Source organism: Taeniopygia guttata, chromosome 2 (assembly GCF_048771995.1).
Source record: "Taeniopygia guttata chromosome 2, bTaeGut7.mat, whole genome shotgun sequence".
Taxonomy (NCBI): Eukaryota; Metazoa; Chordata; class Aves; order Passeriformes; family Estrildidae; genus Taeniopygia; species Taeniopygia guttata.
In genome coordinates, this window is record NC_133026.1 from 99,814,405 (window position 1) to 99,842,265 (window position 27,861).

General features: G+C 36.7%; 1 protein-coding gene across 3 annotated transcripts in view; it reads right to left on the reverse strand.

Annotated features, from left to right (window-relative positions):
• Positions 1-27,861, reverse strand: part of GNAL (G protein subunit alpha L) — a 182,329-nt gene that overhangs the window by 53,584 nt on the left and 100,884 nt on the right. For all 3 annotated transcript variants that reach the window (XM_030265954.4, XM_002189478.7, XM_072924488.1), the window contains exon 5: positions 4,387-4,484. In XM_030265954.4, coding sequence (XP_030121814.1) covers positions 4,387-4,484 — 98 coding nt within the window. The remainder of the gene's footprint in view (positions 1-4,386; positions 4,485-27,861) is intronic.

A 27,861-nucleotide genomic window follows, 5' to 3' on the forward strand; every position in this document is an offset into this window, starting at 1 on the left:
AGGGAAAAAAGACTGATAAACTGAGACAAAGTACTGGTTGAGGGCAGGGTTCCCTTAAATCCTTGGTCTACTTCCTATCCCAAGGAACTCAGCAAGCTGAGTAAAACTTTCCAGCTAGGGCCACTCATGAACACACATAGTGCTATTTCAATGTGAACACAGTGAGACAAAATTCTATTCTGAACCTAATAAACCTGAAAGGGGTTGATTTTTTATTTCTAACAACAGCTTGAGCTTGAGCTGTGTGTGACCTAAAAAGAGAACTGAATGTTCTGCTTTTGTCTTTTTTGTCCCTTTCCCAAAGTGCCTAGTTCTGCTGGTCTAGTCTTGCACTCTAGTACTGCCACATTTCCCTGGCAATGTCTGAGCACTGCAAGCATCCCCACACTGTTTTTTCTGATCACTGAAACTAATTTTAGCAAGCCACCTGACAGCTGAGTAGCAAAACTAAGTTAGTTCAATGCTTACTTTATGGAAATAACAGATGGACGTCACCAGACTGGGGGTGCCTGATATTCCCCAAGGATGACTGAGGTTCTGAATTGAACTTTTATACCTCTTCATTGCCACATATATTAATTGACTTAAATTTACAAAGTTTTTAAAGATTTAATCAACTCACAAATTTTTTTTTTCTGGGTAATTTTTTAATTGAAGGCCATCATACCTGAACCTTTGTTTTGTTCTGTTCTACATTTACAGAACTTTTCTTTGTGGTTCCCTTCCATGGATACAATAACATTTGGGTATTTGGTAACCAGTATGAAGAAACTAAAATATTAAAAATGGCGCTGTATTCATCATATAGGAAACTAACTTTGAGAAAAATGTCCTAGAATTACAGCAGAATTTTAATTTCTGCCTATTGTTTATATACTATAGAGTTCAATGCCAAAACTTCTCTAAATCACAATCTGAAAGGCCCTAATAGACCTAGAATTTGCTGAATTTAAATTATGTGAATACAGACAAAAAGCACAGTTTGAATAGAGTTCAAATAAGTTAAAGTTAGATGGGAGATTTATCATCATAAACAGAATAAATCTGTTGAAATCTGTCTAAGTCAAATGGGGACGCAACTAAATAAAATCAACTTTTCAGAGTAAGTATCAGTTTTTGAGAATAAACTTGAAATTTACCTTGTAAGAAATATTAAATCAGAGGACAAGGAAAACAATAACCTGTCAGTTTTATGATATTAATCTCCAAGAAATATGAAGGTCATTAAGGAAAGAAGATGGTTGATGGCCATGCAATAATACCCCCTCCAAGAGTTACATAAATTTCTTTGTAGCTGGTGATAAAGAACAATCCTGATCTTTGCTGACCTCTGGCTTGGCCACAGATTTGTATTTGTTACTAATATCACATGATGCACCAACATGATGTGTGCACTAAATGTATTCCTTAGTGTGAAATGAAGTGAGATAAATAAAGAATAATGTAAAAATATTAAAATTATTAAATGAAGAAATGAATGAGAATGAGGGAAAAGCAGGCCTCCATTCTCATTCCCGTGAAGGAAGAGTATCCTGGTAATTTGAAAGGGCATTGAGGATCAAGGAAAATTAACTTTCAGGCATAACGTAAATAAAACATTTGCCTCTGTGTCCTTTTACTACCTCTGATTCCAGCAAAATACTTCTCCCACAGCAATAAAGAAAATTAGGTTAAGTTTTAAAAATACAGAAGCCCTGTACTGTAGCCAAATTAAACTATTCCAAAATACACTGTATTTGCAACTCATTTAACAGTCAGCAAGTTTGGTCGCTGACATTATAATTTGCTAATAATGCTTTTCAGCATTCTTAAGCCAGCCACGCAACTTGCAGTCCAATGATATTTTTAACACATGCTGGGATTTTTTAGGTTTGGCTTTGTGTTTTTCTAAGCTGAGAAGTGGTGACCTACTGACAATGTTCTTCCTTCGCTACCAAGTAAAAGATTAGGATTTAGCTGATTGCATGGGATGTTTTCTCCTAAAGCCAGTGTAACGGAAACACTGCAGATGTTTCAAAATCCCACAGTAAACATGTGTATCAGCATTACACTCCTTCCCTTTTCCCTTTCACCAGTGAAAGATGATCACGGACAGGTTCTGAGAGAAATGCCACACGCTCCTGCTGAGCCAGAAAACAGCACCCTCACCCTCACTATTTTCTAAGTGCATGAACTAATTGATGCGTGGATATCAGAACTGGATTTCCAAACTCTGCTTACAGGCTCTCAGTTAAGAGAAGGATGTGACCCCACCACCCTGACAATTTTTCATCCAATGCTAGCACAGAAATGTTCTTCTGGATAGAGAGGCAGGTAAAAGTTGGGTGCATTTTTAGCATCTTTCTGTCAAGATTATACTTCAGTGTTTGAAATAATCAATACCTGTGAGAAAAAGGCTGTTTGATCAGATCACTGAAACAGCTGTATCTGAATTTCAAGTTTCTGCTCTAAGACTGAAGGTGTGTAAACAAGGATAAGTCACTCAGCTTTATCTTCCGGTAGATCATGACATGAAAAGCACAGATACACTCAAGGAATTTTAAATATCAAATGATACTTCATAAAGGGTCTTGAAGGTGAAGAGTTATGCAAATGTACTCACTACTATAACAAATAATTTTAGAATAAAGAAAAAGCAAGCCAGTTAGAAGTTATGGAGGGAAGAAACATAAAAAAAACTCTAATAAACTTGCTTTAACCTTTAACAGAAAAAAGGTAGTAGGATTTAGTTTTCTGTTCCAAGACAGTGGACTCAATTCTAGATCAAATTTTTTTCTTCATTTGTGTTTTGGTTTTGGACACAACACGAGACCTAAAATTCTTCCTGTCAGAGCTTGTAGATAGGCATAATTTTTTAAAGGAAAACACACTACCATTAGCACTATAATTTGGTGTATTCCTGGTTTTGTCTGGCCCTTTCACCACCATTTTTCAAAGTAGGATTGTGAGACCCTTACTGATCACTGAAGTAGGGTTCAAATTCACATTATTTTAAATATGTACTGTTACTCTGTTTTCTTGGTCTGATGTTTTAGTGTGTGAATAGATATGATAAACAGACTGCACTTTTCAGCAAGCACAACCCAGATCTGTACTATGGTGGAGGTGGTGAGGGAAGAGAGGAAACCCACTGATTACAACCTAGGACAGCTGTCTAAGTCTCTCTGTGTACAACCACTGCTTTAATTTCTAGCTACTCTGGACTGTGAGCAAATGCCCAGATTTTGGTAAATGCACTGAGGTCAATTGAGTTCCTTCATACACATATCTAATTTTTCTTCACTTCCATGTGCTGATGAATCATTTTTTCCGAAAAATGGTCTGGAAAGAGGGCAAACAAACTATGACCCACAACACCGAAATTCCCCACTGTGGCAGAAGCACGACAAGTCCTTTAGTGACATGGACCTATTCCTTTGCTTCAGATTCTGCACCAAGAGCAGAGAGGAGGGAAAAGCAAAACACTGAGTGCAAGAACAGACTTGTGGCATTGCTGCTGACCATACTGCCAATTAGATAAATCATAAAACACTGGAGCGTGTTCTCTGAAAACCCTAAATCACATAGCAACTGTATGAGTCTATATTCTCGCAAGAGCGGTTCACATGAAATGTGTATTTTCCATGGAAATCTAATTCAGATCTGTGCTACTTTCAAGGACAGCTGAGTTTGTAGCACTTGTAATATTAACAGATTATTTTTTGATTAATAGGTTTTTATCACTGTACTATGTATATATGATTTGCACCTTCACTACTACCACTTCTCAGAACATTTCTGACCAGACTGAATCTGTTTACAGATTTTGACTGTGCTACGTACATGTGTACCACTCCACTTTGAAGGACACAATACCAAATGTACTACTGTCTTTAATGAAATACTGCTTGTAATTTTTTCCACCTTGAAAATATATTAGTAATGCAGGTATGCATCTGGTTATGTAAATGTCTCAGAAATTTTTCTGGAATGTGAAAAGACAGAGCAATTTCAGCACTGTCTCGGTCTCAGAATTTTAAACAAAGGATTCTTCTTAGATTGACTCAACATTTTTCCAACTTAATAGTTTCAATTGAAATGATTTTATGTAAATAATTTTAAGTAGAATAAAGATACTTAAAGATAATTATTTGATTTTTTTATACTTTTCTTTATTGGATGTGAAATATTTGAGGCAGAATATTTAGCTGTATAATAATGGCATTATGATACAACTAAATAGAACTATGATAATAAATTAATTTTGCTATACATGCTCCAGCTATATAGAGAATGAAAATGTTAATTCCTACATTGCAAAACTCCTAAATTTCACTTATATATTTTCTAACTTGTTAGAGATGATCACATTCTTGGCTATAAATTTCACAAAAAAGAAATACTTACTACTGTGCACAGTCAATCAGTTGATATTCGTTTGACCTCTCGAAGCACGCCTTTACACCTTCGTCATCCCAGAGCTTTTTTGCATGTTCAAAGAACTCCTGAAAATTGGAAATGAAATAAATCATCGAACATGTCTCAAGTTTTTCAATCCCCAATCTGCGCTGTTACTTCCCCCAACCTTCATGCTTTATGCTTTGCAAAATGAAAGATTACACACGTACAGAAGAAAAGCTATAAGCATTTATTAGCAAAATTGCAATAAAATCTACAGAACATACAGCTGTGAGACTTTCCAGCACATGATATATAATGAAGACTGTCTTGAAAATTCATGCCAGTCCATATATAAAATTTACTGTAAGTACAAAAGTTACCTAGAAGCATGTTCATTTCATTTTCAACTGAATTTATGCTTCTGTCATGGAAAAGGCATAAAAATGATGCAAAAAGCCGCTCAGCTTACGAACATTAGCTTTCCAGAGAAAGAATCAGCCTGTAACTTTAAAAAGATTGTGCAACTTTTCCTGAAAAACATAACTTTCCACTACTTGGTATTTTCTCATGCAATATAATAACTTGATTGCAAGACTTTCAAGAGTCTGCTCAACACCACATCCTCCAAACGGCTGCCTGGCACAACGTGCTTTTCCTAGCAGCTATCCCAGGCTACCCAATCCAGAAATGTCTGCCAGCAAGCTTAATTCAGACTTATTTGAAAGAGGAACCAAAGCTGTCCTTGGTGCCAGTGGAGCTACAGCCATACACATGCAGAGAGGTAGGTCCAACTCTGCCTGCTGACTCCTTCTTTTCTCCAGCCCCAGCTCTAAAGACTCAAGGACCCAGCCTGTTTTAAAACTCGGAGTCCATTTTATGTTATATCATTACTAGTAAATTACACTGTAACAGAGTTTTCCAGCTACATCATTCTAAATTCAAGTGAAGGATGTTTAGATGAATTTGTATTTCCTTTATTATATGTCTCTTTCCTCCCTTGAACAAAATTGTTAAAGCAATACATCAACTCAAACACAGAAGTTGTTTTCTTAACACCTCAACACTGCTAATAAATCACTGGAGTCCTTTGCTTACTCACAAATTTGTGAAACCTAACAAATTGCTTTTCCACACTTCCATTTGGCTCTGTGTAAAATGGGTGTAATATCACAATTCACTTCATGACCCTGTCAAAATTTTGCATAAACATCTTAATTCTGAAACTTTTCTGAAATTGCTTGCCAGTCTCTCCCCACATCTTTTCAGGATTTAAACCTTTGCCTCCCCCCCCTCCAACTATACCATGCACAATGTAGAGAGACAGAAAATTCCATTCTTTAAGAAGTTTTGAAAATGTTAGAGAAAAGAAGATATTAAAGCAGGCATGAGACACCTTTGCAGAAAGTCTTGAATGAAGAGAGGAAGTAACACCATACATAGACAGATGCTTATACTGCCCTTGAATTTATTTCTTCACTTGGCGAGGACATGTTTATTTAGTCTTTGTTATTTTAATTACTTATGTAATGACTGTTTTAAACACTGCAGATCCACCTTTTGAAGTGATGCTGCAGCTATTATAAACTCTCTGTTTCTACATCAGGAAAAAAGCAAAAACAAGCCCAAGAAAGGACAAGCTATCAAACTAAAGTAGGAGAAAGCAGACACAAATAACAGAGAGAACGACTACAAGTAAAAAAAGAACAGGAAAAGTCAAAATGATAAATACCAGAAACTATGGAACATTCCTCAAATATGAAGCTTATGCTTGATTGATACCTGGGGCATCAGCTGAATGGCTCTCACTTGCTGCATCTTTGGCCAAAGAAAAGCATTGTCTTCTCAGGGGACAGAGTGAACTGCGGGGAAGTGTCAGGTCCTGAGGCAGAAGGAGCCAGCTCTCCATCCCCTCAGATGGGAGCAGTGTCCAACTCAGCCCTTCCTCCCACAGGCACTCACTGCTACAGGTGTGGGGTCTGAGCACAGTGTGGCTGCCTTCCCCTCCACCCCATTCGGGGGTGGGAATTCCCACCCACCCCGAAAGCCATCTCTAAGGGGAATAAACATGTAAAAAACCATTCCCATTCTGCCCCACAGAGGCTACAGGAAGAGGAGAGGATGAGGAGGAGGTACAGTGTAAGTACCTAGTGTAAGGTATCCCTTTCTGAAGGGTGGCATGGATTGAGAGATCAGCTGAAAATATCACTAATGAAGTAAATAAGCAAACAAATAAAGTTGCACAGCTATAGTTCCTCACTACTGCCTTTACATCCTCTGTATGAGCTTTGTTTACTTTAAAAAATCTCTTCTGAAAAAGAGGCAATCATTTCAGCTCAGCTTCTTGAGACCCTACAAATATGTTGTAAATACAGGGTTTCCATATCATATGCTTCAAATATTTCCACCTGACCATTATATCTCAAAGCAGTCTATTTAAAATTACTTCCAGACTTCTAGTCCTAAGCAAATCATATAAAACAGAGCAAATATACTTCCCTCATTAAAATGTACCAATCTACTGCAGAGGAGAACACTTGATTGCAAATTGCCTCCCACACAGCTAGCTATTCGATCCTTCCTTCCCAGGTGACTAAAGCCTTCCAGAAAAATCCTGTTTCACTTCAAGGTGCCAAGTACCATGATACAATTTTCACACTTGTTTTTAACCCTTCTCTTGTCTGCTGTAAGTTCCTCAGTATTTTTTATGCTCATCTGCGCAAGGCCCCCCACTGCAAGCACAGAGGAGGATTCTGCACATGGCAAACATATCTGGATGCCAGCTCCCCTCCATCACAGGACAACATCCAGACAGCGGTTACCACATCAGCTTCAACCCCTGCAATCAAGACCCTTTTGCCTGACCAGCCTTCCAACAATCACTCCCCTCCCCTCAATCCTTACAACTCATCCCTATGAATCCCAATGCTTGTCATTTCTTCCTCCTTCTGCCCACCATGGCCACACCGTGGCCACCTCAATGGCAAGCAGGCCCTGGTGTGGCCTTTGGGCTCTGCCTGCCCTGCAGAACTTGCTCTGGGGCTGCAGCGTCCTTGGGGTGGCAGCCACAGTTGGCAATTCCTGTCATGAGGAAGAGCTAGGATAATTCAAAGAACAGAGAATTCAGCTTTGCTCCAGCTGGTAAGGGGAGATGGACTAAAACATTTTAAAATGTTACCTTAGGTCAAGAAAACACAAATCAGGTTTTTAAGACTAAGCTCTGACTGTAGTAGCTTACATTCCAAGTTGGTCAAACTGAGACCTTCTTAAAGGTGTAACTCCTGGAAAGTGGCTTTTCAGTTCTCAGAAGTCATAAGCCAGGTCCTTTAAAAAACCTCGACTGGGACAGAATAAAATAGGGACATAGTAAATCACTCTGGTAATCTGATGCACTGTGTTTGCAAGCACAGGTAGCTGACTTCTATCAGATGAAAGCTACCAAAATCTACCAAAAATATTTAGCATACTGAAGAGAACCAGGAAATAATGTACTGTGTTTGAAAGCAGAAAACAACCTATGTCATAACCAAACAGAATAGGTATTCAACTAAACTCTTCCTTAGGGATGGAGGCATACAAATAGTTGCACCTATTAATATACATATAAAATGATCAATATATTTTGAATTTAATATTTTAATTGGAGCATTAAAGAAGTAAATGATAATGCTTTAGATCTCAGGAGTTACAGGTGTCATGAATATAGGTACTTTTTACATTGGACACATTAATTTACACCATTTATCTAAGAATTTATGGCAATCACTAGACCATACAAAACCTTGATGTGATATTTGGATGTCATCAAAATGAAGATGTGACACACAACACCTCAAATATTTATTAATATAAAACTATTTGGAAATTTTCCACTCTTCCTGAGACAATCCAAAACCTCAGCCCTGCATTCCTGAACCTCCTTCTCACTAGCAAATACATTTTGCTATAAATAATCATATATCATTCAAAAATCAAAAAGAGCCAAAAGCAGATTATGATTACTTTTTTGTTTTCAGAAGAAAGTTAGTTCAGCTGTACAGAAATGTAAAAACACCCTGAGTTGATATAACTGATCTAAACAATAGGCTATTCTCACTGTGTTTTAAAAGGTCTTGTAAAAATATTTTCACTCACCTAATTCAGGGAAAAAATTTCCTGATTCAATGTATTCCCATACACAGCATTCCAAGAAAACAATACAGATAACAAATGCAATGTAATACAGCTAAGCCTCAGGGCACTGTTTTTCAACTTTGTCTTACTAGAAGTTACAGCCTAGTCTAGAAATTCAATTTCCCTTATTTTGGAAATAAACTTATTTATAGGTAGGTTACCTTAGAAACCTCCTCCCCCTTATAACTCCTACAAAAAATTTCAAGTAGCTAAGAAATGGACTTATTTCACTTTTTAGATACTTACATTTGGAATAAATACTATTAATGATTAAACAATTACATATCTTCATGAACAGATCTTTTTGTATTTTGGAAAAAAAGAACTTTTCATCTAACTGTCTTTACAAACCATAAAAGTTCATGTTAGGTCAGGAATACAATTTTTATTCTACTAAGAGTCTTTCTGCCTTCTTTCTGGATGGAGCATACATTTAATAGCTATCCTGATGTCATCTTCAGTCTCCCAGAAAGTGGAATGTAGAAGGCTACATCCAGAGCCATATTTTCTACTCCTGTTAACATATTGTAAACATGGAAACAAAATGCTTAGACCAATGTGAAATCAATCTCCTTCAAGCCAAAATTTATGCTCTTATTCTCCTGACCTTCAGGACTGTCAGGACTGTAAAACAATTTCTCATCTAAAACACAGAATAAACCTGTCTGATTACCTGACAACCACTTAAAGAAGTGGAAAATGTTAAACATTTTCATAGTTCTGCCATTGTGGGTGTGAAATGAAATCATCACTTCTATTCTGAATTTCAGTTACTACTTCTTCTCTCAAGTACTTAACCAAACAAAAAAGTAAATCACACAATGCTTTAAAAATTCCCACCTAACACCTCCCCAACTCCCAATGACAACTGCAGGGCAAGATGATCCAGAGAATTAATTCACACAGGAAGTGATGTATGCGCCTCCCTGCCAAGCAGGGTACTTGTACCTCCCAATGCATAGTGCAGGGGTTATGTGTATATATATACATACAGGCAGTCCCAGTCTCCCATCTATGGAACTATGGAAACATTTTGTGGAATAAAAGAGTGACAACTGATGGGGTACATTGTAATACCATAAAAGATGACACCCAGTGGAGTCAAATGAAGGGTGTATAGGCAAACTACCAGCACGGTTTTCTAAATGTGGCATGTTTAACTCTGCAATTCAAACAATATCCTTTGAAGCATCCTTTTCTGTACCAAATCTGAGGTCAAAATGGAACCAGATCCATCAGCCTGCAGCGCAAGTCACGGAGCATGACAGCAACAGCAAACAGCAGGATCCTGTGCAGCAGAGGACAGACAGCAACATGGTGTGGGAGAGGAGACTGGGAGGAAGAACTCGAACCCAGAACTTTCATCTCCTCCCACAGAGCTGTGAATGGTGCCCAGGGGATGATCAGAATGACTGCACTGTGGGTGATGGGAAGCTCAAGCTCCCCCTCATGCTCCAGAAAAGTTCACAGCTCCTGGGGCTGTGCTGCCGCTCTGGCAGATGCCACAAATCTGATTAGTGTATCAATATTCTGTTGGGTTTTGCAGCACAAGCCTTGTAAAGAAACAGAAGAATGGCAATTTTTAGAAGTTTATATTTGGCCAAGTAAACACCTGGAATTTAACATTATGAAGCAAAATCTACTTTTGTGGATCCTAGACTCTCTTGCAAGCCCTTACAGTCTCTACTCACTGTAGACAGTCTCCACTTTGAGACCCTGACTGAAAACTTGAATCCTAAAGCCGTTTTTAACTAAGGTGGCTGTAAACTGATGTTCCAAGAAACCTGCAAGAGACAGCGAGTGACAATCTGCCCCAGTGACTCCAATGATTACTGGTTTGCTTGTACAAGTGTAGCAACTAATTTCCTATTAAAATTGTTCTTCATCCCCAAGCATCTACTTGGAAACGCAAGCTGTGTCAAAAAAAAAAAAAAAAAAAAAAATCAAAATCAAAATCAAATGGATTTAATGACTGGGTGAAGTACAAGGTAAGGCACCCAAGAGAGAAGGAAGCCTGCTCAGTTACCTCTTCCACAAACAAGCACAGCCTCTTGATAATCAGCCTCTTGTTTACGAGTTAAAAGTGTCCCTTATGGCTCAGTCAGCTCTCCTTAATCCTTTATGAAATGTTCTGCCTAACAAGGGAGCTGTTTTGCTGTAGATATACAAAATGCAGCTGCTCAAACTCCTAATGCCTGCAATGAAGACAGGCAAACAGTTACAATTTAAAAATAAAAGCAGAACACATGACTTGAATTTCCCCAACAGCAGCACTGTCAAAACCTTCATTAGCACCAAAGCAATAGCACAAGAAACGCTGCAATGACTACGGAAGGAGGGGTGGCCAAGTGGCACACAAGGACCATGATCAACAGTAGGGTTCAGATGTTTCTAAAAAACCAGCACTTACAGTAGATTAATTATACAGAAACCTTTAGGAAAGTACAACTTCCACCCCCTGCAAAGTATTTTCTGTTGTAATTTGTGGGTGTGCAATAATCAATGCAATTACTCTGCTAGTTAGTGACTCACTCTGATAGGCACAGCAGCAGTTTGGCCTCTAACCCTCCTCCAAAACCTAACTTCAGATCTGTCTAAGAGAATTACAGGATAATACATCCAGATCTACCTCTATTCATTTTCATTGGGCTTATTTTGCCTTTTTTAAACACCAGATGCAACAATCTTCAAGCATGATCAGTCTGCACTAAGCATAACCTCAGTTCATTAGAGCTGAACATGGGAGGATGGCAAATACTGCCTTCACAGAACACAACCTGTGTTGAGGCATCTCATATTCCAAGAAAACAAAACTAGTAATTAACTCCTGGCAGAATCTTACCTGACTTGCAAGGAAAGAAGCTGAGGCAACAAACAGCATTTATAAATGTATAAAAGCATGTAGCCACCACATGCCCCCATGTAACACCACTAGACAAAATGCATCAATTGTGGAGCTTGCTGACAGTGTTCACAAACCACACGTACAACCAGCACAGATACATTCTACACCCCTTTCTTGAACTATTTCTGTGACTTCACTTTTAAGCTCTTACTCTACACTACATTTCCAAGAAGTGTGTGCAGTTGAGGGATCAGCCTGATCGCCCTAGCAGTTCTATTTCTGCCTGCTGGAAACATGTTCCATCTGCCATCTTATTTTATAGACATCAACAAGTTCAACTTTCATAGATCACAAAACTCATCTGCAAGGTCTGAGAAATATATTAATACATGCTTCGAATTTGTATCTGTCAAACACTAAAAATGGTCCGAAAGGTCTTTAGATCATACTAGCAAAAATAATAACATGACTTTGTGCTTTCATAATATTTTGAGGCCAGCACTGTGGTTTGGATAGGCTTTGCATATAAGAATACATTCTAAGTCAGAGAACAGTTCCATATATTTTCCTTCATGACCTGTTAAATAGTGGAGCTTTTTTTCTGAGCTACATAACAAAGCTTTTATCATACTAAACCAAAAAACCTCTGATTCAGTCTTCTAGTTTCCATTTTAACTGTGTACTTCAAATTTCAGTCTGTTCAAATCCTTGAACATTGCTGCCTACCTGCTATTTTAAGAGGCCACCAAGCTCTCAACTAAGAAAAGGAGAGATAATTTAAGCAAATTACTTAGTGTATATAGTGCCTAAAAAATGTGTTGAGGATGGAAAGCTTACACCCATTCTTTTCCTTGAAATTATGGTGGTTTTGGAGAGTAAGGACCTCTCTTTGAATGTACATAAAAGCTCTTAATTAAAAAAAAAAGCTCACCTCTCAAAATATTTGTGGAAGTAATTAAAGATGCATTACACAATCCTACAACATTACTGCCCTTTGTATTTGTGAAGCACTTGTGAAAAGAAAAATGTAGGAACTGTAGAATTTTTTGTGGACAACAGATGATGACAAAGCATGAAATTAATCTGTAAGTACTCAACAAGATGCAAAAAGAATAAAAAATATACAGTGACTTGACAAAAACTGGGAGCATGTGATTTATCCCTGTTATCAAAATGCTGCTTACACAGTTATCTTTGTAGAGCACTGAGCCTTGAAACTGGAAAAATTACTGAAAACCATATAATCTGTATGTCACCTGCACTCAGAAATGTTTGCTTGTTGTTTATTTATTGAAAGTAATAATGGCACCATGAAAATGTACAGATTCTGTATGCCAAAATTTGTTCCCTTAAACTTACTAGGTAAGACTAAACAGAACAGAGTCCATGTGGAATAAAGGATGGCAAATCAGTCCACAGCACTTTTGTTACTGCTTCTGGTTCTGCAATCATTTAATGCTTGGGCCTTTGCAATGAACACCATATTCAATTTTAAGTCAATATAGCATCCAGTCAGTGAGTACGTACATATCATTCGGCAATCCTTGATGAAGTGAGCATAATTGAATTGAGAAGTGCTGCTGTTAGAAATTTATTATAAAATAGTAAACTTGTGATTTCATGGCAGGAAATATTATTAAGATTTTTATTTTCAAAACACTGGCCAACAGCACTTTGTCACCTTTTGACACTGAAAACCCGACCCCCCTATGCAAGGTCCTCCTGCATGCTTTCAGCCCTTCTTAAAAGTCTGCCTCTGTTGTCATTTCTCAGAGGGTGAGGACTCCCCCAAAGAAGTCAAACCAGTGGAGTACAACAGTGAGGCGAGGCAGCTCTTCCCTGTTCCCAGGCAGTTCTCCTGCCCTGCCCATAGCAAACCCCTGCTGCTTCAGTAAATACAGTTTCAGAGTGAAGACAAGCATCCAGAGAGCTGTACAAACACAGGACTGCAGCCGGTGATTCTTCAGTACAAAAAGTTTCTACTACTCCCAGCTTGAACTGTTTTCCTTAAACCAGTTTTGAAGGTCATGCATCAAGGAACTGTTTAATGCTCTAATATGTACTTTATTATATGTAAGTAATTTCCTACCAGACAAGTGGTTTGCAAGGACAGAGAACTCTCATTTCCTTTTATAGATTTGATTCGGAAATAAATGCTGGCAACATCACGTGACAAATGGGCAGCATCCACAACTTGAGCAACTCTCATTATTGTATCAGAAAGTAATGGAAAAGCCAGTCTGCTGCTGCCAGATCTATTTGGTGTCCTACTCCTTTGCCCAAGTTTTATCTAAATCCTTCAGCATTATCTCTCTTCTTTTGACACTTCTTCCGGTCCTTATCCATGTGCAAAACCCTATCTTCAGCACATTAACTTACTCATTCTTAAATATTTATAATAGTAGGAAAAGGCAATACAAGTCTTTATTATATCTCTATGGCTGAACTGAATTGAGTTTCAGGAAATTTTTTCTTCTAATTAACAACTACAAGTATATATATATGTATACAAGCAAAGATTTCCTATGAAAAGCAAAAACTTCTTTGTCTTTTCTATCTGACAGCTGTTGCCTTTTAGAACTATTCTGGGAAATTACTGGATAAAACTGCATGATCTAGTAATTTTGACTATCTGAAAGCAATATATTTGAAAGGAACCCCATAGTTTGAAGATGTTCTTACAACATTTATGGATGTAAAATTATGTTATTATTCAGTAAGATTAAGGCATCTTAATAAAGCTCTGAGAAGTAATACAAGTAAATGCAAGTAAATCTTGGCTGCAATTTATATAACTTTCAATATTCTTCTAATGTCAGTTCCCACAAATCTACTGTTGCTGAGCCCCAGAAATCAACCTTTTCAGACTAATTTGAAGAGATTTACCTAACAACTTCAGAAAAGTAAAATTTTTAATTCCTACTATTTGGTTCTCGATTCCCATAATTTTCAAGAACTATGATAACAGCCGCCTATTATGCATAACATGGAAAGAATGTATATATTGTAACAAATGAAATTGTTGAGGCATCAGAAGATAAGTATTTTTTGTTAGCCCATAAATATTTTTACCACACAGAAACTGCTTAGAAGTCAATAGAAATGTATATCCATAGGAATAATAATCTGTGTCTTTACAAACATAGATGACTAGAGACAATGTCCAATTTGTAGATGGGAAATTCTGTTGGAATTTCAGAGCTGAAAGCCACTAAGGGGGCCCAACTGTTTGGCATGTAGATGTTTCAAGGGCACCTGAAAAAAAAACTTTATAGAGCCTAAGATAGCTTCTTCCCTTTCTTCCCAGTCTTTTATTTATTATTTGCTGCAGGATTATTTCTCACTTGAAATGTAATCTAACATGAAAGCTGCTGATCAATATTGTAAACAGATGATTAGTGTCTTGTGGCTGCCAAAGAACTGTTAATGAATCTCAACAAATGATGCTGAAACAGGGACGTGAGGTAAAATAATTGAATTGAAGGAGATAATAAAACTAGATAATTCCTTCAGTTTAAAAGGCAAATATTGCCAGAACTCCTTAAAGAGAAAGAAACTATTTACACTTGTCTCAGAAATCCATTTCTTTGTTTTAATCAAACTGCCACCAACTGCAGCACTGCCTACCTGAAGTAAAACACAGAACTTGAGAGTCTGAGGTCATTGATACTGGACCCTTCCAACCTGCGACAACTGAAGTGAGACTCCAAGGAGCCTCCCTGCACCTTCTCTCCCTTCTCTTTCCTTCAGGTACTACTTGGCTATAGAGCCTGCCAGAGCCACCACAGGTCTATCAGCAACCTCCCTGCAAGAGTGGCTGCACACAAACAAAAAGGACCTGCTTGATGTTGCACATGGTGAACAAATTTAATTCAGCTGGATCTGGAGAGAAAACCTGACAGACGTGTCAGTTGTGAAACACTGAAACAAACTGAAGACGAGTCAGACAAGGACTTTTGTTGCCTTCTGTTACAAAACCCAACCAACCAACTTCAGAATTAAACAGAGAAATAAATAACATCTTCTAGTTGCGACCACTGTGAATTTCTAGGGAAACTCCATTCCACAGACATTCAGTCTTTTCAGACCACTTGCCTCCTGAAAGAGATGGCTGGGCAACAAAAGCATACAGGTTATTCCCAACTCTGTAAGTATCTCCTTGAAGAATGCCAGGAATGGGTGCATTGTAGACAATAGCCTTTAAGCAACCAGAGATTTTTGAGAACTGAAGCCAGTTCATCACCAGTAGTTACTTTTAATTAAACAAACAAACAAACAAACAAATTCTAGACAAGCTCCTCTTCCTCTCTACCTGTCCACTGATCCATTGTTTATTAGTACATAGCTTTTTCAATTTTCCAACTTAAAATACACTAGCAAGGGAAAGAGCCTTCTTCATTAATTTGATCAAAGACTTTTGGCAGTTAAACCAGAAAATGTATGTAAACACCAGAAGTGAAATTCTTGATCAATTGTAGCAAGTCCAAACCTTTACACTGTGAAATAATCCAATATCTACATTTAAAGCAAACAATAAATATTTAAATACGCAATGGAAAAGGTGTCTATTTCCGGGGGAAAAAAAGGCATTGACTTGGAGAACTCAGGACTCTAAACAGTACTTCCATCTGTCACACTTGGTGTATGACACATTTGGTTTAACATAAATGCTTTCTTCATATGGAACCGTTTTGTTTTTAAGCTGTGTTTTTCTTATCTACCATTTAAAGATTGAGATTTATTTTAAATGCAATATAATTTAATTAAACAAGCATTTAATATACATTTTAAAGCTATTTATAAAGATAAGTTCATGACAGATTCAGTATGTAAGATGAGGAAATTCGTGTAAGAACTTTGCTTTTCAGGATTTGCCTTCTACAGGACCATACTTGGAAACTGTGTTTATGCTGTAATTAAAAAGGCAACTAAATAATAAAGCCTTTCGCCTCTTATACTTTTGTTGGTGTAATAATTTTTCCCAAAGATTTCTTTAAATGATACTATAATAAAATGTGAATAAAGAGCAGAGTGATCTTCACAAGAGAACAGTGATCCACAAACCAAAGTTTTGTGACTTTTCTATTGAAAACTAAAGGACACTCACATCCCCTATATAAAGTATGGTTTTCTGTTGCTCAGAATCAAAAAATATAAGTAGGCTCTCATTCATTGACTTCTAGAGACAATATTGAAACATGAAAATAAGCAAGTATTTTAATTCACTAGCTCTTCAATGCACTGCATTTGTACAGTTTCTTCTTAATGTTTCCCCACACAGCTGAGTATTTAGCACTGTCCTTGGGTGACGGATGTTTCCCACACAAAACGACTGCACTGAGCACACGTAGGCTGCAGCAAATCTCAGCAAGGTTAGAGGACGTTTTGCTTTTGCACCCCCGGCACTTAGTGCAGTGGGACCCTGATATTAATTTGAACCTTTAAAGTACATAAACTACTGTGCAAGGCTCCAGTGGCCATTAGCATCTTCAGACATCCCAGATGGGGCAAGGCTTTATTTAACCTGTTGTTTGCTCCTGGCTGGCAGAACTGTACTCTCGACACAGCCTGAGCAGGCTGCTGCTCCCTTGAACAATTATTTAAAATGTAGAGAAAATACTGGCTTCCTAAAACAGCATTTTAGTACAATAGCAGTTGCACTTCTGTTGATGGTGACTGTTATGGACAACAATGAATACCTTTTTTCTACATTTTCAGTAGAAACAAGAGGGCAAACACACTGCCCCAGTTGATTAACAATAGCTACAGGATCCATAGAGCTACACCGCACAAGAAGATGAAATGAACAAGGTCTGCAAGCTAACCTTAAAATAGCATAAATAAACATAGTTAAATTGTCAGTAATTGATCCGTGATCACCTTGTTTATGATACACTTTTAAATTACAAGTCAGTGCTAATAGTCCCTTGATGCACAATTATTATCTGGTTCATTACTATATATACTTCTAATGGTACAAGATGGTAAACTGCAAGATATTTATTATCAAGAGAGCACTAAAAAGTCATTTTCCTTTTAGAAGCAAGATAACAAGAATAACAAGACAACAAGATAAACATATCTGCTTCTACTGAAGTAAAGTGGCTAGCAGGATTCAAGAGACATTTCAGGTTTTTGGTGAAGCAACAGGTAAAGCACCAGCAATATTGCATTTGCCATGATTTAATTATATAAAGACTCATTCTAAAATAGATGCCAAAGATTAGACATCTAGCTGAACTGACTTAATAAATTTCACCAAATATCTTAAGTGGTTCCTGTTACTACAGGTAAGCTGACTGAACGAAACATCTCCAAAAGGAAAACTGCATTAAGTTCCTAAATATAGTAGAAAACAATTTGCAACAGAAGAGGACAACAAAGGTATGATGGAATATCATTAAATAAATGGGAATCTTTGTGAGGTAACAGCCACAAGAAGAGATTTGAACTTTATTGGGTTTTTTATTTTTGTTTTTTTTTGCTTGTTTGTTTGTTTTGCTTAGAGACAGATATAAGTTGCATATCACAAAGTTCTGCTAGATTAATCACACCTGATCAGTGTGTGAGAAATTCAAATCTTTGAATAACAGCAGTGTAAGAACAAAACCTAATGTGAAGGCAAATATTTCACAGGAGTGAGCCTCTGATAGGTTAATTGCATCACTCAAAAAGAAAGCATGATTACTTAGGTCAGAATACTTATTCTACCTTGATAGATCAATGCGGATACACTGCAATCATATGCTGTATGAATTAAGGGATGTAATTTAATAGGCCTTACGTTTTCAGATATTATGCTCCCTGTGACTAGAACAAAATTGTTATTAAACCTTTCGGTGAAATTGTGACATTTATAAACCTCACTCATCAATTCTACATCATGCAATTTACATTTTATATTTATACATTGTTTTAATATATCAACATTAAAAAAAATTTGATCTTTCTTATATTTCAATTCTCAAAATATATCTCTTTGAAAACATAATCCATAGCTACCAGTTTTTAAATGTTATTGAACTGTGTACCTGATTGCTAATTTAAATCAAGAAATTCTAATGGCAGCTTACAGAACAATTAAAATATTCTTCTGAATATATAAAATTATTCTCCATCAGTGCAGTATAAATCTTGTACACTGCAAATGCAGAGTCAATCCTCTGACTTGGAAATTTTCTGTTTGCAGATTTACAGCCACATCAGCAACTTCCAACTGTAATTTACTGCTACAGATACTGTATTCACATGTAGCAACTAACACTTACTTGCTCATAATGAAGATTTCCAGGAACAATGTTGGAAAACTACAGATTATCTAACATACCTCCCAGAAAACAGCTGCTGTGTGACTACACTTCATAAACCAGACACAAGATTGTACATCATAGACCATAGATGTAGAGACATTCATCTTTGAGTTCTTTAGTTAAAACATTAAGTCAACTGGTAAAGTATTGAAATCTGGAAGTATTTCCCTCATCATTCATATTTTGCTACTAATCTCGGGCCTTAAGAAAGATCAGAAATAAAATGTAAAATAAAGTCAGCACATCTATTTGCATATTCAGCATCCAAACTGCTCTTCCACATCCAGAGCACTTAAGTGTCAGCACTAACAGCTTAAAAAGTCTTTGAAGAAAAGCATGCACTTTATTTGTGGATGCACTGACTTTTTCCTAATGGTTTGTAAAACAAACCTGTCACCTCTTGTTTAACTCAGGGCTCCCATGCTGCCATGCCAAACCACTGGGATGCCCGAGCTACAGGATGACAGGAGGCCATTCCTGGCTTTCCCTGGAGGCAGTCACCCATGCCCCATAGAGAGCAGCTGCATGAAAATGGTCAGGTCAGTCTCCCCTCTTCCCATGGCACACTGCCCAGGAAAGGCAGTGCCCTGCACAGGCACTCCCCCAACCTCAGTCTTGGGGTGGGAGCTCAGCTGGGCCAGTGTGAGAGGTAGGAGAGAGATGGAAACACCATAGGATGGGGATCCAAGCTTTCCCTCGGCACTGACAGTGCCCAAGAAAAACACCAGCTGCACTTTAATTGACTTGGAGTTAAAACTTTTAACAGAGATAAATCAAACACATTACTAAATAATGGGACAAGAAATCCCATTCTCTTTGGCTTTACAAAACTGGTCAGAATTCTTATGATGCATGAAAAAAATATCTATTTTTTACTAAATTATTTAAATTCTACACTGATATCCCATGGAAAACAAGTTTTCCGTATCTCTTTCTAAGTATAAACAGCAAGAAAAACTCATGTGCTCTTCCAAAATTACTCAAGCACAGGTCACAAAGTACTTTAGCTGACACTGAAACATGTCATAGCTTTATACTAAATCATTAAGATCACTTCAGATGGTTACATTTATCTGGGATTATATATCTTGCTTAGACCACTTGGAGAGCCAGGGCAAGCATATAAGAGAGTACAAAGAAAGAAATACACCTTGCCCTTGCCTTTCCTTCAAGAATTTAATTTTCTCTTTGAGACTTTTGTTTAAAAGTTATTTTAAAAATAAACAATCAGTCTTTCCCAGATCACAGTAGAATTATAAAAAGAGGGAAAACCACTGTGTTGCTATCCATTTTATTAACTGTTAGCTGAAAACTATTAAATATTCTAACACAGCAATCAGTTCCAGTGTTCCATCTTACCCTTTCTTTTTCTGGACAGTCTGGACCACAAAGTCTATGAATTTTCCATATTATTACTATGATTTTTTAAGAAATGGGGGATTTTTTAAACACTCCTATTTCAGTATTTAACATAAATAATATTGTAATAAGCCAATCAAGCTGGCAGAAGTACAGCACACTACTAGAAATACCTGTTCTTGGAGGTGATTTGGATTGAGCAACTGGGTAATGCTTTGGACAGAAATTATCCTAGCCCCTGTTGGCACATTCAACATGAGTAGGTCAAGTATATGGCTAGATGTTGTGTTATTTTTTGCAATTCAATAACAGTGCAAATATGAAATGAGACTATTTCTCCCCTACAAACATAAAAAAGCAATTACAGCCATATCAGCGATGAAAAAAATATGAAGTACGCTGTGATTGTCAGTTTGCCTGCAAATTTTCATGCAATAATCCTAACAAATAACCTAAGAAAGTTTCAAGTGTAGCAATAACAGTTTTTGGAGATGATCTGCAAAACAAGTTCTGCTTATGAAACTTTTTTTTGTATTAAACTTCTTCTATTTGAGCCAGATTCCCCAAACCACTGAAACTACGGGCAACTGGCTAATGAAACGGAATCATAATACTTAAGACTGTGGTATTCTAGGAGAAAAACAACTAGCTACTGCCAAAGATAAATCAACTTTTCTAACCCAAACATCCTGGGGAATGGATTACTGCCTAAATGGGGATTTTGCTTGACAAAAGCGGTAGAAGCTGTAAAGAGAAGTTTCTCACTGGCTTCTTAAGGACAAGCATAGGTAGCATTCATGACAAACAGCAAACAAGGGAGGCACTGGGGGAAATGATTCTTGCCTTTCTCGAGGATAAGCCACCAACAAGGACAACAGAAGGAGAAGAAACAACCTTAGAAGCATCTGCCTTCAGCTGAGCAAATTCTCCAGAATGCGATGGGAATGTGCTTATTACAATGAGTGTTTTAGTCTAGGTCTGTTTCTCTTCTATGCCAAAAGTATAGGTTGTGGGGGAAAATCTTCAGAGACCTACATATGCACCTTCTTTGAGAAATTGCCTAAAGAACATGGCTGCATTTCAGTTAAAATCAGATACAACATTCCCACCTTTAGATAAATAAACATTTTTGAAACACTACTCAAAAATGTGCTTAGATTCCACACTAAAGCAGTAGTGAAGTTTTGAATCAGTGGCATATTTCAACCTCCAGAACATTTAATTTAATTTAACATTTATTTGTAAAGCTCCTATGATATGGTTGAGATCTAGCCTATGACTAGATCCTTAGTACCAGAAAAGAGACTCTGACCTTCCAGTCAAACTATAGGGGCGAAAAAAAAAAATCCCTGAATGTCTCCTCAGACGGGGAGCTCCTTCTCCTTATCATGCTATCTCTCAAGCAAGATAAGTTTTCGATGTGATTTTGATTTCACTTGATGTACTGTTAAAAACCAGCTTACTCTAATATGAGGAGTAGATGGGAGGTTATTTTTTATTCTAAATTTATTATCTCTTCCACTATGCAGCTAGGAGGAAAATGAGAAGGGAGAGTTTGAAGAGAAATAAAGCATTCCAAATAATCTGACTAGGAGAAAAAGAATAAAATAAATATTCCTAAAGGAAATTAGGCATTCTTAAGAGAAAGTTTCAAAACTTGAAGGAAAAAAGGTCAGTTTTAATGACTAATTTCTTCACTTGACAAGAATTCACAACCATCACAGCTAACCCTCCAGCAATTATAAAAATGCCCTGATTGATGCTGTCTTGTGACTGCGATTGTATTTTGCAAAAAAAAATTCATAAAAGAGTGATTTTTAATTATTTTTCTCTGGCAGTCTAAAACCTTTACTTTCTTAATTAGATTTCTGATATCCTAAAGACCTCTTAAGCAACAAAGAGTTTTAATGTAGAAAGTATTTCACTTGAGCCACATCAGTGTGTGTAACTCTCTTAAAATCTGGAGCAGACATCTTGATTATTTTAAAGGGCAGGGGAGCAAGTATATAAATTTGGTTATGATGGTTTATCTCCAGATTTTAACAATATAAAGTACTGAGGAGAAAACAAATGAACAGCAAGAGACAAGCAAAAGCATATCAGAATACGTAAGGAGTGAATAAAGTCACTGAAAATTTGTTTTCCTCTTCACTATTTCCAATTGGACATCCAATTAATTTCATAGAGAATGTCATAACTCTGTTTCCTTGCTGATAAAAAAAAGAGAAAATTTGCTGTAATTAAAATAGAGAAAAAAAATTGCAGACATTCTGTGATTTACATTTATCATGGAAGTGAATCTTTGCTCTGTAAATCAGCCTCAGCATCTAAGTACCACCCTCATAGTAGCTATGGGAAAAGTCCTCGAAGGACCCAGTGGTTCCCTGGAATTAGTATGGCAGATAAGAGGAAGAATGGTGCTTGATCTTCAAGATTTAACACTAGAGTTACTTGTCTTTCTAGTTCTTCTATGGTAAAGTAGTAGAAAAGAAGTGTTATTAAAGAAAGCACTCCAGTTGAGAAGAGACTGAAAGATCCACATTCATTTCTCATATGACTCTTAACAGTGGTCCCTGTAAAAAACCTAACAAACCCAAACATCTCTTCCCATAGTGCTCTGCTCTCCCTGTGCTGTGGGTTTTTAAAGGAAGCTTTATTTCCCCTTAGCTCACATATTTTAATGTATCTTCATTTTGTCAATTGGGCTTTAAGGTATTTTTGATTTTCTAACTTTTATCATCATTAGTCAAATTTAAAAATTATCCTCGATTTTGTAACAATAGAGATAACAGAGAATGACTTTATACAATAGTTTGTTACTAATTCTAAAAGCCAAAACGTACCTATTATGTTTTCTTTCTACTGCCAAATTTTATCTCACTCCTGAAATACTAATTAAAATATGTTCCTTAATTATTTAACAGTGAACTATTTTTCCCCCTTTGACTTGCCATTTCAAAAGTTAGAATTATTTAATACAAAATAAATTGAAATTCAGCTGCAGCCAAAAATGACATTTTCCTCAATTTAGTAACATCACTGCATGAGAAGAATGTAAGCAATATCTTGATTTCTATATAGGCATGCTAAAGACAAGGCAAACATTTTGTAAAACTTTCACAGAATACTCAACCCAGCAATTTCTAATCATACCAAATGAATGGCAAAAATGCATTCAATGGAATGTACACATGCTTACACAAGTAGATTATTATGAATGCTATCAGTAAGATTGATAATTTGCAAATGATTAAACTGCAAAGATAAATAGAAGGTTGATTTTTATAACTTGATTCTGCCTAAAAGGAGTTGATGGAAGGAAGGATTCTGCCTTTGCCTAAAAGGACTGATGAGGAGCTGGTACAATTGTCAAATAAAGTAATGAATCCCCATTTTAGGCATCTATTTATTTCAAAAAAATTCCTAAGAGATACTCCGTTTATAAGAATTAATATTTTCTATGGTCAAGGAATTTGGAAACTATTCTTTATATGAACATAACTTATTTATTTTTATTCAGTTTCTCATACAAGACTTGAGACTTTATTTATGTGGTAGTTTTATTTAAGGCTGTTTTTCTTGAGATTCAGAAATAGGAATGCTCTTACATTTTTTCACATTATCCTCCCAGCATACCCTAGATACAACACTCACAGCTTCATGCTGAAAAATGTCCCATAACTATTCTATGTCCCTGCATAGATGCTCTTTTAATTTTCTAACTTCTCTGTAAGAATTAATCTGAGAACAGTCGTTTTTCACCCCGCCCTTTACAGGTTGTTACAGTACTTAATAGAGTAATATCTGAGACTATGGAATCGCGTATGGAAGTATGCAGCATGTAAATGATTACAAATCAGCACAGCACATCAGCATCCAGCCATGAAGCACAGCAGCCAAGACCCCACCCTTTTCCAACCAAGGGCCCTGGTGTGCTGGCTGTGATTCTGGGACAAAACTAGCTGAGGGTGAAAGTGCTTTCTAGCAAGTGAAAGGGACAAAGAGCATGATAGCTGACCTTGTTATTTCCTGGTTATTGCACTTTGTGCTGAGGAAATAGGCATTTTAGCAACATCAGCTCAAGCCAGCCAAGATTGTCTGCTTTTTAGCGGATTAAGATAACTTTTCCTTATAGAGCGACCTTTGTTTTCTGTTTGGACAGTAAAATGACAACAACATGAACTGCTGCTGTGTTTGTTCCCTTTTCCAGCAGCAAAGTTTTTAAAGACACATCCAGTATGTAAAAAATCCAGTATTAAAAATCCAGTAAGTACGTCTTAACATACACCAGTTAAGCCTACACTTAATATCTAAACCAAAGAGAATTCCTGCAAATCCAGTGACTTGGTGGTCCTGTCAGTCCTCTGGGAAAAGAGATATCTTGCTCTGCCCTCTGACTGAGAACCAGGCAGAGCAGAAATCTGAGTTTCCCAGATGAGTGCTCTGACTGTCTGCCTTGGAAGCTCTCCCTGGCTGCACATTTAGAAGTTTTGTTAGGAAACACTCTTCCAAGTTTTCTTGGATTCTTAAATACTTTTGGTTTCAATGAGTCAGCATTTCCAGATGAAAGGCTGCCATACTGCAAAATTAATGAGCAGCTGTATTTATAATAATCTCTGAGATGACATTTATCAATTTTGTAGTTCTGACTGAGCAGTTAGCTGTGCATTAGCAGCTAACTTGACCACTAGAACATGCCCTCCTCCCCTTCAAATGCACTTAGGACTTAAATCAGTAAATTATTAAGAACTTTAAAATTTTACTGATTCAAATAAACTGCTCTTCCAGGAATGCATGTTCTTATGATGTTGATGTATCTGTGTCATTATGGAAAATGAGAGAACTACAACTTCAATATCAAATTGGTAGTTTCCTCGTGGCTGCAAAATAAGGAATTTCACACAAGAAGATACCCCACTGTGGTAAACACTCAAGATATATTTAGAATAGCCAAATTGTACTTTCCATTCTATAATGTTTAAATACAGATAAACTGAAAGGGACTTAAATTATTAGAATGCTTCATTAAAAGTAGATATACTTCTCATTGCTACTGTAAATCAAGGTCCACAGAAGAATGCTTACTCATAGTTTTCTCACTTGACAATAGAAAAGGTTTGTTTCAGGTATGGTTAGCAGTATTTTCTGATTATGCCCAAAAGCCTCTGTAAATATTGAAAATTAAAGCCTGAACATAGCTTTTTGTGGACTTCAAAATACCATTTGTGGACTCTCAGAAGACCCACTGAGACTGTATTAAAGCATTCATCCTTCTGCTGCTTTGAAAATCCAGGCAAAAGCTCCTATTTGCTGTGGCAAGAGGGGAATGCACTGGCAATGTAAGTATAGACTTATAATTACAATTACAAGCAAGAATGGACACCTCCAAACATGAAACAAACCCACCTCTCTATGCCTGCATCTCATGAAACCTAATATTTGTGCTAGGACTGATTCAAGGAGAAAAAAAAAAAAGTAGCAATTTCAAAATACCACTTCAAAATTAGTGATGACTAGCACACAGATAACACATTTTTGTAGAGTCCCATCCACACTAAATATACAGTAATTATCTGGAAATTGGTCAGTGCTTTATGTGAGGAACACTAAGTCACTATAGTATTACTCTTCCACTATTGCTAAGATGGACATGGATAAGCAGAATCCCTGGTAAGTTGTAACTGCATGTAATATAAGCATTCTGATGTTACCAGAGGAAACCAATTCCTTAAGCCACAGTAATCCTTTTAAACTAAGCTAAATCAGGTTATAGTAGCTAAGTGTAGCTTGTATCTCTAAAACATCTGTTCTCACGCAACTTTAAAATAAATTTTTAAATCATATATTAAATCTCTGTATTAAAAAACATGAACTACACTACTACAAAACCAAAATCTGTCCAACACACTTCTATGGAAAAAAAAATCCTTCTAAGTACAAATATTTATTCTTAAACTTCACTTAAGAGGAAAGAAGAAAAAAATTAATATTGTGTCATGGCACATAAAAACACTTGCACTTTCCCATATGACTGCCCTTTCAAGTCAGCACAATGTTTCTTCAACAGATGAATTTCTAAAAGCAAATACAGGTACACAAAGCTGTAGTTTCTTCCAAAGCTAAAATACTTATACTACTACTAAAATAGTCTCATGCAGCAAAATCCTGTCCAAGTTTCAAGTGTCCTTCTTCAGCTGCAGTGGTACATACTGTTTTTTATTAAGTATTCTCAGAGCATGCACTGTCTGCACAGCACAAATGTGACACGTAAGTCTAAGTGACATCCAAGTCTAAAAGGAATGCCCAGTACCCACACAGAAGATACCAGCTCACAAGCTGTATTACTTGGAATATGTTGTGTTGAGAAAACAATGAAAAGTCATTTAGAGAAGTACCATGGAAAAGCCCAGTAGCTCTCCCCTTCTCCCCCAACACACACACATACACACAAATAAAAGATTTGATTTCTTTTAGAAAGATTCAAAAGTATTCCTAAAAACTACTTCCAACTCTTCTCTGTTCTGATGTATATAGCAGGAAAAAAAGCATGTATATGGTTTTGCTTTCATTGATCTAACTGCAGTTACCAGACTGAAGCAATTATTGTAATTTCTAATCTTACAATGTTTTCTTTAGGTTCCTAACACAGATTTCCTTTATCAACATCAATACATCATCTGATTTTCAAATGATCCCACAGAGTACTCCACGGATTTCTGTGAAAAAGGACTATTTGAAGCAATACATGATTTTACTAAATTTTCAGCTTCCCAGGGAAGCTAAACTTGCAAAATTTAATGCTCAAAGCTTAATATTTTCTTTTGAAAACTGTCAGTTTAATTTTCCTCAGTCTTAGTTTCCTAAATAGCTTCATACTTGATCACATCACATCTGTACTTGGCCAATAATTTTACAACAAACAGAATGCAAACCAGGAGATATGTTACCATTTTAAAGAGAAAGAATACAAGGTTTTACTCTACTTAATTAAACCTAATCACATTTTAAAAATTGAAAGGATAAAAGATTTAAATTGTGCTGGAACTTTAAATAATCACTAAAAGTTACTACACCCACGCAGACCACCGAAGCAAATTTTTTCACAATCAGAATGAAAGCTGGAGATTTACTCATATTTGGCAAACAATTGAAATAATCTTATTTCAGGTGTACACAAACAATTGAAATTATCATTATTAATTTTCAAAGCCTAAAACAAATTGTTCTTGCCCAGGAGAAATGCAAAGCAAAACGAACTGCTTAATACTCTTGAAACCTAATCTGTAACAATTTCCAAAGAAGTCTACCTTTACTTGAGAGAAAAATGAACAAAGAAATGCTCCCAAACCAAGCACAATGTGGTGCTTTTGAAGTCAGATGACAAAGCTGGCTAGCCAGCTTCTAGACCAATTCTGAGTTCAGAGACTCCGATTGCCTCACACTGTGAACGCCAGTGGTGAACTCTTGAACCTGGAAGCAGCAGAAGCAGCTCTGTGTCCATGGGCCCCAGCAAAAGATCACATTTCTCCTGATGAGAAATGCCCAAAACCTCTGCTCAGAACAGTGAAGAGGCTGCACACTCCCAATATTCAGGACCACAACTCAATCTTTCCTAATTCCGGTATGAAGACTTGACTAAAATATCTTTTCCCTAACCCTTTCAGCATGTACAACATTGTCACAGACATGAGGGCTCACAGTCGGTGCTTTGTTTTTGTCTTTGTTTGTTTGTTTGTTTTTTGTTTGCTTTTTTAAGTAAGAAGGACCTATGGATGATAAAGGGAAAGTAATATAAAC